General features: G+C 42.9%; 1 protein-coding gene across 9 annotated transcripts in view; it reads left to right on the top strand.

Moving 5' to 3' along the window:
- BRCA1 (BRCA1 DNA repair associated) overlaps window positions 1-12,644 on the top strand; it is a 71,260-nt gene that overhangs the window by 57,120 nt on the left and 1,496 nt on the right. For 4 of the 9 annotated variants that reach the window (XM_061144126.1, XM_061144121.1, XM_061144124.1 and 1 more), the window contains exons 19-22: window positions 4,839-4,922; window positions 9,709-9,763; window positions 11,305-11,378; window positions 11,988-12,048. In XM_061144126.1, the coding sequence (XP_061000109.1) occupies window positions 4,839-4,922; window positions 9,709-9,763; window positions 11,305-11,378; window positions 11,988-12,048 (274 nt within the window). Of the gene's footprint in view, window positions 1-4,838; window positions 4,923-9,708; window positions 9,764-11,304; window positions 11,379-11,987; window positions 12,370-12,644 lie in introns of those variants that run through there. The other 5 variants (XM_061144118.1, XM_061144119.1, XM_061144117.1 and 2 more) reach the window with 4 other exon arrangements.

Genomic DNA, 12,644 nt, shown 5'->3' with positions numbered 1-12,644 from the left:
GGCAATGCGGGTTCAATCCCTGGTTCGGGAACTAAGATCCCATATTCCGCTGGACAACTAAGCCTGCACACTGCAACTAGAGAAAACCCATGCACTGCAGTGAAGACCCAGTGCAGCCCCCCAAAAAGAAAAAGTTATGCAGAGCAAACTAGGAAATTCTGTGTTCTCACTCGTTTGTTTCAATAGAAACAATCCTTTCCTCAGAGAAAAGAAAAGGAATTTATAAAGTAGCAAACAAAGATTCATAAGCAGGAGAAACAGGCCCACCTAAATCTTACACGCATACATACACTTTTGTAGAAAACTCATTCACAGTTGAAGAAGAATCCTTCATATTAACATGCACATGTGTCTGTTTAGAAATCTGATTCCTTCAAAGAGATTTTACTCTTTGATACTGAGAACAGTGAGAGGTAAATAAGATAGAGCGTAGGAGGAGGAATAATTTTAGCATAGCCATCTTAGAGCTGCTGGTGACAACAGATCAGGCAAAATAAAATTACCAGAAAACAGTTTTAAACTATTATGCACTATTCAGCATGTTTATAATTAATTAATTGACATTTCTGTTGGTTTTAACTTTCAGTGACATATTATTGGGAGCCTACTATCTGCTGGGCACCAGGGATACAGCAGAAAGCAAGACTGATAGGCCCCTGCTCTGGTGGGATGAATGTTCATTGCGGGGTGGGAGATACACCATAAATAAAGATAAACAGATAAAGATGTGTTTAAATATCAATAAACACTATGAAGAAATATATAGAACAATAGACTGGCAGTTGACTAGGGACAGAGGTTGACTATTAATATTTAGGTAAAGAGACCCAGGAAGCTTTCTGAAAAGCTTGAGCTGAGACCTAAGAAACAAGAAAGAATTGGCCTTGAAAAATTTAGGGAACAAATGTTATAGGCAGGGGATAGCAAACATAAAGGTCTTAATAAAGGAATGAGCTTTGTTTGTTAAAGAAAACCAGGCCAGGGAGGAACTTCTCTGGTGGTCCAGTGGCTAAAACTCTGCACTACCAATGCAAGGGGCCCAAGTTCAGTCCTTGGTCAGGGAACTGGATCTCACATGCTGCAACTAAGGGTTCACATGCTGCAGCTGAAGATTGTAGGTCCTGTGTGCTGCAACTAAGACCCAGTGCAGCCAAATAAATAAATGTTTTAAAAAAAGAAAGAAAAATGGGCCAGTATAGCTGGGGAGTTGGTGAATCTTATATAGGCAGCTGAGGTTAGATAAGAGGTTGGAGAAGATCATAGACTAGGGCCAGATTTGGTGTGAGTCATGGTAAAGAGTTTGAATGTTATCTGTACAGTAATGAGGCCCAGAAATGGTAAGAAGAGTTTAGTTTGCGATGGTTGGAAATAAGACTTACTAATAGGTTAAATTGGAGAATGGGGTAAAGAAAGGAATTGAGGGGGTAATGCTTAAATTTTTGTCCTGAATAATGAAGTGGATGTTCAGTTCAGTCGCTCAGTCATGTCCAACTCTTTGCCACCCATGGACTGCAGCACGCCAGGCTTCCCTGTCCATCACCAACTCCCAGAGTTGCTCAAACTCATGTGCATCGAGTCAGTGATTCCATCCAATCACCTCATCCTCTGTCATCCCCTTCTCCTCCTGCCTTCAAACTTTCCCAGCATCAGTGAGTCAGTTTTTTGCATCAGGTGGCCAAAGTATTGGAGTTTCAGCTTCAGCATCAGTCCATCCAATGAATATTCAGGACTGATTTCCTTTAGGATAGACTGGTTTGATCTCCTTGTAGTCCAAGGGACTCTCAAGAGTTTTCTCCAAAAGCACAGTTCAAAAGCATCAATTCTTCAGTGTTCAGCTTTCTTTATGGTCCAACTCTCACATCCATACATGACTAGTGGAAAAACCATAACTTTGACTAGATGGACTTTTGTTGGCAAAGCAATGTCTCTGCTTTTTAATATGCTCTCTAGGCTGGTCATAGCTTTTCTTCCAGGAGCAAGCATCTTTTAATTTCATGGCTGCAGTCACCATCTACAGTGGTTTTGGAGCCCAAGAAAATAAACTTTGTCACTGTTGTCATTGTTTCCTCGTCTGTTTGCCATGAAGTGATGGGACCAGATACCATGATCTTTGTTTTTTGAATGTTGAGTTTTAAACCAGCCTTCTCACTCTCCTCTTTCATTTTCATCAGGAGGCTCTTTAGTTTTTCTTCACTTTCTGCCATAAGGCTGGTGTCATCTGCTCATCTGAGGTTATTGATCTTTCTCCCGGCAATCTTGACTCCACTTTGTGCTTCATCCAGCCCAGCATTTCTCATGACATACTCTGTATATAAGTTAAATAAGCAGGGTGACAGTATACAGCCTTGATGTACTTCTTTCCCAATTTGGAACCAGGTTGTTGTTCCATACCTAGTTCTAACTGTTGCTTCTTGACCTGCATACAGATTTCTCAGGAGGCAGGTTAGGTGGTCTGGTATTCCCATCTCTTTAAGAATTTTCCACAGTTGGTTGTGATCCATACAGTCAAAGGCTTTGGTATAGTCACTAAAGCAGAAATAGATGTTTTTCTGGAACTCTCTTGCTTTATTTCTATGAACCAATGAATGTTGGCTTTTTTTTTTTTTCTTTTTGAATGTTGGTAATTTGAACTCTGTTTCCTCTGCCTTTTCTAAATCCAGTTTGAACACCTGGGAAGTTCTCGGTTCATGTACTGTTGAAGCCTCACTTGGAGAGTTTTGAGCATTTCTTTGCTAGTGTGTGAGATGAGTGCAGTTGTGTGGTAGTGTGAACATTCTTTGGCATTGCCTTTCTTTGGGATTGGAATGAAAACTGACCTTTTCCAGTCCTGTGGCCACTGCTGAGTTTTCCAAATTTGCTGGCATATTGAGTGCCGCACTTTGACAGCATCATCTTTTAGGATTTGAAATAGCTCAACTGGAATTCCAACACCTCCACTAGCTTTGTTCGTAGTGATGCTTCCTAAGGCCCACTTGACTTCGCATTCCAGGATGTCTGGCTCTAGGTGAGTCATCATACCATCGTAGTTATCTGGGTCATGAAGACCTTTTTTGTATAGTTATTCTGTGTATTCTTGCCACCTCTTCTTAATATCTTCTGTTTCTGTTAGGTCCATATTGTTTCTCTCCTTTATTGTGCCCATCTTTGCATGGAATGTTCCCTTGGTATCTGATTTTCTTGAAGAGATCTCTAGTCTTTCCCATTGTATTGTTTTCCTCTATTTCTTTGCATTGATCACTGAAGAAGCCTTTCTTATCTCTCCTTGCTATTCTTTGGAATTCTGCATATCTAAATATGCAGGGTATATCTTTCCTTTTCTCCTTTGCCTTTAGCTTCTCTTCTTTTCTCAGCTATTTGTAAGGCCTCCTCAAGCAACCTTTGCCTTTTTGCTTTCCATTTTCTTGGGGATCACACCTCCTTGATCACACCTCCTGTACAGTTGTCAGGAACCTCTGATTGTCAGGAACAGTGAAGTAAACCTTAGTGATGTTCATTAGATAAGGAAGACTTGAGGGAGGAGCATGTTGGGAGGGGGAGGAGTGAGAGGCAGGAGTAGAATCAAGAGCTCTGTTTTATTTATTTATTTTTAATTATTTATTTATTTATTGTCAGCTGCTCTGGGTCTTCACTGATGCAGGCAGCCTTTCGCTAGTTGCAGGAGAGCAAGGCTACTGTTTAGTTTTGGTGCACAGGCTTCTCACTGCAGTAGCATCTCTTGTTGCAGCTGGCACGCTCTAAGGTGCAGGCTCAGTACTTTCGGCCCACAGGCTTAGTTGCTCAGAGGCATGTAGGATATTCCTGAGCTGGTATCCCCAGCCTTGCAAGGCAGATTCTTAACTACTGGACCACTAGGGAAGCACCATGAGCTCTGTTTTAGATGCGTGGGTTTGGGGAATTATGTTGTGTGACACCCAGATAGAGAGGTTAGTAGGCACAGGGGTATGGTGAGGACTGTTAATTTTAGTGTCATCTTCAACTAGATGACATATTTATCACTAGACTCTTCTCATTTACATGACCAGGAAATATTCGGAGGTTGTTTTTTTTTTTTTGGCCATACCAGGCAGCATTTGAGATTTTAGTTCCCCGACTGGGATGGAACCTGTGCCCCCTGCACTGGAAGCAGAATCTTAACCACTGGACTACAGGAAAGTCCCAGAGTTATTTCACCTAATAACAGCCTGTGGTTATACTCATGACATTATTTTTCTTTGTAATACTCTTAGCAACAGATGTGGTCCCTGACAATCTGAGTTTCAGAAAGAATTGTTTCTAAGCTTTCTTTTCCCCAAATTCTCCCCAAACCTCTCCAATCTGATTAGTCTTTATTTCCTTATCCTTGACCAGTCAAAATATGATAATGAAAACCCTCTTTCTTCAGTATATTAAATGTATATTTTATCATTTTGGTTTCCTTAACTGTACATCTCTCAACGGGAAACCTGAGAAGCCCTTACTTCTTTAGATGATAATACAGATTGATTTAAAAGATCAGGAATTCTCCAGTTATCTTTAAACAGCCCAGTATTAGCAGTTTAATCTAAATGCTAAGTGAATGTTTTGAGAGGAGATAGATGTTCAAAATTAAAATACATCAAGTCCCAGTGAGGTGAAAAGCCAATTGTTAGTTTCTGTCCAGAAAGATTGGCTTCAGTGAACTGATTTCAGCAGCTGAAATGCTGGTCATTTCATTCATTCTACCAAAAAGCATGATTTTGGGGGAAGGGGGTCAAAACTGCCTGGCAATACATTCCTTAAATATGACATATCTCCTTTGTTTCCATTGAAGGAAGCTTCTTTTTCTCTGACCCCTGTGGTTTGGGTTTGGTTTCTTTCAGCATGATTTTGAAGTCAGAGGAGATGTTGTCAATGGAAGAAACCATCAAGGCCCAAAGCGAGCAAGAGAATCCCAAGACAAGAAGGTAAAGCTCTTCTCCCCAGCGTTGACAAAAAGCCCACCCACTCCTCTGCATTCCGACCTGCTTCATGGAGATGGTCTGACTCATCTTATAAGGGGCCTTATAGATATTGCTAGAACACCAAGTAGGTGCATTCATAATAGGTTTTTTGTTTTTTAGCTTTCCTAACCCAACAAAGTAAATAAGTACAGTCATTCCTCAGTACCCTTGGGGAATTGGTACCAGGACACCCTGCAGATAACCAAAATCCAAGAATGTTCAAGTCCCTTTTTTAAAATGATGTAACGTTTGCATATAATATCCTCCCATATGTTGTTTTTAAATTTTTGCTTTGTTTGCTGTGCTCAGACTTTCTCTACTTGCTGGGAGCAGGGTCTTTCTCTTTCGGTGACTTCTCTTGTTGCAGAGCATGGGCTCTAGGGCATGTATGCTTCAGTAGTTTTATCTCATGGGCTCTAGAGAGCAGGCTCAGTAGCTGTGGCGCCCAGGCATAGTTGCCTCAAGGCATGTGGGATCTTCCCAGAGCAGGGACCAAACCCATGTCCCTCCTACTGGCAGGCAGATTCTTAACACTGAACCACCAGGGAATTCCATTTCCCATATACTTTAAATCAACTCTAGATTACTTCAAATACCTAGTACAGTGTAAATGCTATATAAATAGCTGCCAAAAAGCAAATTCAAGTTTTGCTTTTTGGAACTTTCTAGAAAAAAGTTTTTTTTTTTTTTCCCCCAAATATTTTCCATTGACAGTTGATTAAATCTGGACACAGAACTTGTTGGATCCAATAAGACACTGGGCCAACTGTATTATCTGTTTTATAAATGAGAGAGCTTAGAGGTTTAGAGAAGTTATGTAATTTGGATTTCATTCTAGGGTGCAAATCTTAGCTGATAAAATGGCAGAGCTGGCATTTGAGATAGATGTGAATCTAAAACCTTTGCCCTTTATCGTTTGCGGTGATGTTTCTCTACAGCAGTGTAGTAAGTGCTGTGAGGGGGGTGTACCCAGTGCTGTCTGGGAAGCATAGAAGAGAAAGTGATAATCATTAACAACATCTATGCCATGTTCACTATATCCAGGGACTGCTAATTAATTAAGAATTTTACAGCAACTCTAGGAAGCATGTACTATAATTATGCCTATTTTATAGATGAGAAAGTTAAGGCTCAAAGAGGTTGAGTAAATTCCCCAAGCTCACACAGCTAGTTGTGAGCCCAACTAGAAGCTGAACCCCTGCAGTCTCCTTCTCAAATCTGACTCTTAATGACAACACTGTAGTTTCCTGGAATGTTGTAGGAGGTTTCATACAGGAGGAAAATTAATTATTCTAACAACTTTACAAATAAAAGACTATAGGCCCAGGGAGATTCAGTGACTTTCCTCCCCAGATCATACCGTTGTGGATGATATAGCCAAAATTATATCATTCTCTCAGGGAAAAATCCAGGCAAGATTTCACACCTTCAGAAAGACACAAACGTACCCCAGTATTCATTGCAGCACTATTTACAATAGCCAGGACAAATGGATAAGTGAATGGATAAAGAGGATTTGGGGTGTGTATATACATGATGGAATATTATTCAGCCATAAAAAGGAATGGAATTGGGTCATTTGTAGTGATGTGGATGGACCTAGAGTCTGTCATATAGAGGGAAGTCAGAGAAAAAGAAATATTGTATATTAATGCAAATGTATGGAATCTAGAAAAATGGTACTGCTGAGCCTGTTTGCAGGGCAGGGGTAGAGATGCAAACGTAGAGAACAGACATGTGGACACAGTGCAGGAAGGGGAAGGTGAAATGAACGGGGAGAGTAGCATTGACACATATACACTACCATGTGTAAAATAAATAGCTAGTGGGAAGGGAAGCTGCTGTATACCAGCGGGAGCTCTGCTCAGCACTCTGTGATGACCTAGAGGGGTGGGATGGGCTGGGGAAATGGGAGGAAGGTTCAAGAGGGAGGGGATATATATATATATATATATATACACACACACACACACACACATATATAGCTGATTCATGTCATTGTGCAGCAGAAACTAACACAACACTGTAAAGCAGTTATACTCCAACTTAAAAAAAAGAATAAGATTTCACACCTGCCTGTCAGGCCTGAGCTGGCTGCTCTCGGGTCACTGACTGAGCGCTGATGCTTCTGTCTGCATTCCCTCCTTTTCCAAGGGTGCACCGTGGGCATCTCAGAACATCCCCATACAGAGCACCTCCTGTTCCTTTATAGGACTTGAGAGACAGGCAACAGAGATGCTTTTCTGAGGAAAACTGCTTTGGGAGATGAGCACAGCTCAAGCCCTGGAGCTCAGAAACCCTTGTGGTTGGCGTACCCTCACCCTTCGAGTGATGCCAAGAAAAGTTGCCGCCCTGTTTCTCCTCCTGCTTGGGCCCCAGGGCAGCTCTGTGTGAGCTAGTCAGTTGTTTTTATTCCACTGGATGCGAGGCAGAATCAGCACCAGATTCTTCCCTCCTTGAAAGGAAAGTCCAGCGTTTGGAGTTTTGTCCTGCATTTGGGATGGCAGTGACAGAACGTGCTGGTCAAAGTAATGTCGTTCATAAGACACCAAGTGTCACTGTAGTGTTTCTTCCACCTTGTGGAAGAGAAATGTATTTGAAGAGGTGAAATTTCAGATTTCTTATCTCATAACTAGACATCCTCATCAGTGAATGTCAGCCTGGATGTTGACATCCAGAATGGAACTAGGAATTAGAATTCCTAATCTTTTGTACTATTTGCAGCAACATTTGGCTCCAGTGGGGCTTCCCTGGTAGCTCGTTTAGTAAAGAATCCACCTGCAATGCAGGAAACCCCGGTTTGATTCCTGGGTCGGGAAGATCCGCTGGAGAAGGGATAGGCTACCCACTCCAGTATTCTTGGGCTCCCTCGTGGTTCAGCTGGTAAAGAATCCACCTGCAATGTGGGAGACCTGGTCTGGAGATCTGGGTTCAATCCCTGGGTTGGGAAGATCCTTTGGAGATGGGAACAGCTTACCCACTCCAGAATTCTGGCATGGAGAATTCCATGGACTCTATAGTCCATGGGGTTGCAAAGAGTCAGACACGACTGAGCGACTTTCACTTCACTTCACTTGGCTCCAGCTGACCATCTGGAGACAACTTTTAGCATCATAAACATGTAGGTCCTGCTAACAGGTTTGGGATGCAGCTTATTTGTAGAGATAGTAAGAATGGCACAGATGGAGTTTGTCATTTATAGCAGAAGCAGACTTGTCCTGCTGTCTGTCCTTATTCCTCTGGCTGAGGTTAAAGTGGGAGGGAGGGGAGGAAGGAGAGAGGTGAGCATTTCCTAAAAGGTCGACATGTGTTTTTAGCTTTCTGATTTTTCTCTGCTCCAGTCTCTTGAAGCCACGTGAGTTCTGCTTCTGCTGCTGTCGCCTCAGTCGTGTCCGACTCTGTGTGACCCCATAGACAGCAGCCCACCAGGTTCTGCCGTCCCTGGGATTCTCCAGGCAAGAACACTGGAGTGGGGTGCCATTGCCTTCTCCATGTGAGTTCTAGGCCAAGACAATTTTCATTTTAGTGGAATAAGGAGAAAGAAGGAGGGTCAGGAGAGAACACAGGCTACCTAAATCGTATGTATCCAGCCAACTGGCACAATTTCAACTTTTTCTTTAAAATGATACCTAATTCCTTCACTAAGAACCTGTGCCAAAGCATGGGTAAGAATTTGCTTGTCTGGAAAGAGTTGCCACCAGCCACATGAAGTTGTTTACATGGGTAATTAACTAAAATTAAATAAAATAGGAAGTTCAGTTCCTCAATCATCCTGGTCACATTTCAAGTGCTCGTTAGCTACAGGTAACTCATTAAAGCAAATATAGAACATTTCCACCATCACAGAAAGTTCTCTGGACAGTCTGTTGAGTACTGTGAGTAGAAGAGGTACCTGTAAGTTACAGTGTGATCTGTGTCTCCTGAAATTTATGCAGTCAGCTTAGTGGAGAGAGGCAGAATCGGGCTTCACTTTCAGATTAAAGACAACTTGGGTTGCCTGAAGGAACAATGGCCATTCGAAGAGCAGTGTGAAGGCAGGAGCAGATGTTCTGGGACTAGAAGAAAAGGAGCATGTACACATAAAATAAATATAAACCTCTCTGGCAATTAGGATCAGGTCATGCTCCCCATGGCATGTGGGATTTTAGTTCCCCAACCAGGGACTGAACCCTTGCCCCCTGTTTTGTACTGACTTATCAAGTCTGGATAGACATCAAACTTCAGATGATAACTTGAATCTTTTGCCATCCAAGCCTTTTCTTAAACATAAAGGAGGACCAGTTTTTTTCTTCTCATCTTACAAGAAGTATAGTTTACCTGCACAGGTCAGGGGAGAGCCTGGACCTGATTGGTAGCAAGGTGGGATGCTCAGCCCTTGAACGACAAAGAATGAATGTCTGTAGAGTAGATCAAATACATATAGCACTTAAATTCTTCTAAAATCCATCAGTGTTCTGGACACTGGGCTGATTATCTCTGGAAAATAGCAGCAGAAATTATCAGGTGTTAAAGAAAAGGAAAAGTTCTTACTTTTGAGAGTCTTTATATTGCTTTGTGGGGGAAGTTGCTCCCCATGGCATGTGGGATTTTAGTTCCCCAACCAGGGACCAAACCCTTGCCCCCTGTTTTGGAAGTGTCATCGTAACCACTGAACCACCAGGTAAGTCCTCTATATTGCTTTTTATAAAATCCATATCTTTTACAACAAATGTTTCTTTCTCTCCACCCCTCTGTCCCTCTTTTCTCCCAGATCTTCAAAGGCCTAGAGATCTGTTGCTATGGACCTTTTACCAATATGCCCACAGGTAAGAGAACTGCTGAATCCAACACCAACCTTTCCCCTACATCATCACCTTATGGGGGTTCCCTCAGGTGGGTGAGATATTCTAGAAGTTATTTTCTTTCTCTACCACCCATCAGACAAAACTGTGCCTAAATAGCCTATGGCAGGGAACTAGCCCAGTGCCCCTTCTCAAGAGCTAGAAAGCAGTGAAGAGCTAGCACACAGTATGCTCTGTGTTCAGTGGGATAGAGTGGCTTTTACGCCCTTTGGTCTAAGAAAGGGGGAAATAATAAGTTAGGGAGAAGATACCTTTTAGGCTTGTAAATGTCAAGAAAGAATTCTGCTCTTCCTAAACCATCTTTATTTGAAACAGAGACAAAAGCACAGCAGCTGCCTAAGCCCTGTGGGCCTGGTGCCCCACACAGGCCCAGAGCAGAGGAAGACTCTTGATGAACATTTTCTAATTAAATTTGATACTGAATGTAATGTTATGTTGAGAGGTGCTGTGGAGCTCAGCTCTGGAGTTGTGCAGCGCTGAGCTCCTGAGGTGTGTATAGATTTGGTTCGTTCTTTTGCAGACAGAGGCTACCCTCTGGCTACCCAGCTTTGCCTCTGTAACCACTTCTGTCCCAGGGATTAGGTCCTCCTACTCCCCCGAGGATCAGATGAGCAAAACCTGGCAAAGTAATTTTGCTTTTGTCTTTATTGTTTATGGATTGGGTTTTTATGAAATTTCCAAGTGCCACTCAGAGCTTTCTCAGTGTTTCTGTACTTTGATATAATGAGAACCGGGGTCTCTAGCAGCTGTCATTTTGGAGGTGAGTTAATGGACCTCAGTGTACTCAGCCAAACAAGCAGGAGTATCTCAGCAATCCCTAGAAATGGACTGACTGATGGAAAAGAGAACTCGAAGCTGCCTGGAAGCCACCCAGCGGTCAGTTCTGCTGATTTTCCAGGTCCAAGTGGCATATCTCTATGATCACTTCTGATTTTTCTTCCCCCAAGTGATTTGATTCCAGGTCGGCAGACGGCCTTTCCCCACCTGTGTGCTGAGTCTCTGTCCAGGGTGACTTGTATTTTTTTCTTGACTGAATGAATTATCTTCCCGTCTCTTGACATTTACAGTAATTACCACCAAGCATGGTGCTCTCAGTGGCTGTGATTATCAATTACCAACACAGAATTAGGCAGGGAAGGAGGGATGGTGGGTGGGTATTTTTTCACAGTATCTTAGCCAGCAATTTAGCAAATTAATGGAAATTAGATTCTTGATTTTTTTTTTTCTTCCAATGAGTTTCATTTGAGAGACTTTCAGACCTTATCTACCAAGTGGCCTTATGGGTGCTGATAAGCAAAGTAGGTAGTATATCAGTGGCAAATTGACTTACTTTGTAGAATTAGAATTTGTAGTTTAAGGCCTTTCTGTCCCTTTGGAGCAGCAGAACATGGACTCTCCCACTGAGAAGTTTTACTGTAAGCCTTCATCCAGAGGAGGATGGGGTAGAGAGCCCAGGTAAATGTGTAGATTACTGTGCTGATTTTGAGTCTAAATGTCCTGTTTAGATCAACTAGAGTGGATGGTGCAGCTGTGTGGGGCTTCTGTGGTGAAGGAGCCCTCGTCATTCACCCCAGGCCAGGTAAGTGGTGCCCTATCAGGGAGGACATATTATCCTGTCCTGAGGTTGAGCAAGACAGAACCCATCAGTCCCTAGGAAGAACCCATCAGTCCCTAGGAACCCCCCAATGTACCCTTAGGTGCCTCACCTCACCCTGACCCTTCTCTGACCTTGTACCTGTGCCAGAAGACTCTTATCTCTAAGAGATAAGTGAGAACCTAAGAGCTCCGGGTATTTAACACCCTCTATGTGCATGTGTGCTCAGTCGCTCAGTTTTATGCAACTCTGCGACCTCATGGACTGTAGCCCGCCAGGCGGCTCTGTCCAAGAGATTCTCCAAGCAAGAATGCTGGACTGGGTTGCCATTTCCTCCAGGGGATCTTCCCAACCCAGGGATCAAACATGAGTCTCCTGCATGTCCTGCATTAGCAAGCAAATTCATTACCACTGAGCCACCTGGGAAGCCCTCTTTCCCTCTGACCCTTCCTTTTTACCATGTGCCCTTCTCCCTCATTTGTGTGGTCGCCCGCAGAGTAGTCTGCTTAAGCAAACCATTGAGAAGTGGTGAAGTGACTGTCGCAAAAGTCCTGTTCTGATACCCTCAATGTTTTTTCCTTCCTGGGGGTGCAGGGTACTCACCCAGTTGTGGTCGTGCAGCCGGATGCCTGGACAGAGGATGCTGGCTTCCGTGGTAAGTCTCTCTGTAAGCCTTCATCCAGTGGAGTCTGGGGTAGAAGGTCCAGGTTAAGTGTGCAGATTAGTGTGGTGATTTTAGGTCTAAATGTCCTGTTTGTATCAACTGGGTGGATGGTGCACCTGTGAGGGCCTCCAGAGAGCCATAGGCTTGTACCTGCGTCCTATGGGGCGGGATGCATTTTATTCAGTACAGATTACCCAGTGCTTGATTAACACGGTTCTCAGCACACTCTAGGTGCTCAATAAATATTTGTTGCATGCATGAATGAATGCTGAAATGTCCTTTCAGAAAGTGTTTATTGTTTATTTTGTATTTTGAAAGTAGTGCCTGAATTGTTCCCGGGGGGGGGGGGGTGGAGGGTTAAATATGAAAATTCATTACATTAAATATAAATGAGCATAAACACAATAAAATAATCCCAGTAAGCCCAAGATCGTCCACTTGGAGAGGATCACTAGAAAGTTCTTCCAGGCCTCTGTGTGTGTGTGTCTCTGTATACACACGTATATTTTATACAGATGTGATCATGCTCATCAACTGTTTTGCTTTTTCACTTAAGATATTACAAACATGTTTCCACATCATTAAAT

This window comes from Dama dama, chromosome 5 (assembly GCF_033118175.1).
Source record: "Dama dama isolate Ldn47 chromosome 5, ASM3311817v1, whole genome shotgun sequence".
NCBI lineage: Eukaryota > Metazoa > Chordata > Mammalia > Artiodactyla > Cervidae > Dama > Dama dama.
Note: the sequence above shows the minus strand (reverse complement) of the source record. Positions and strands in the feature narration are given on the sequence as shown.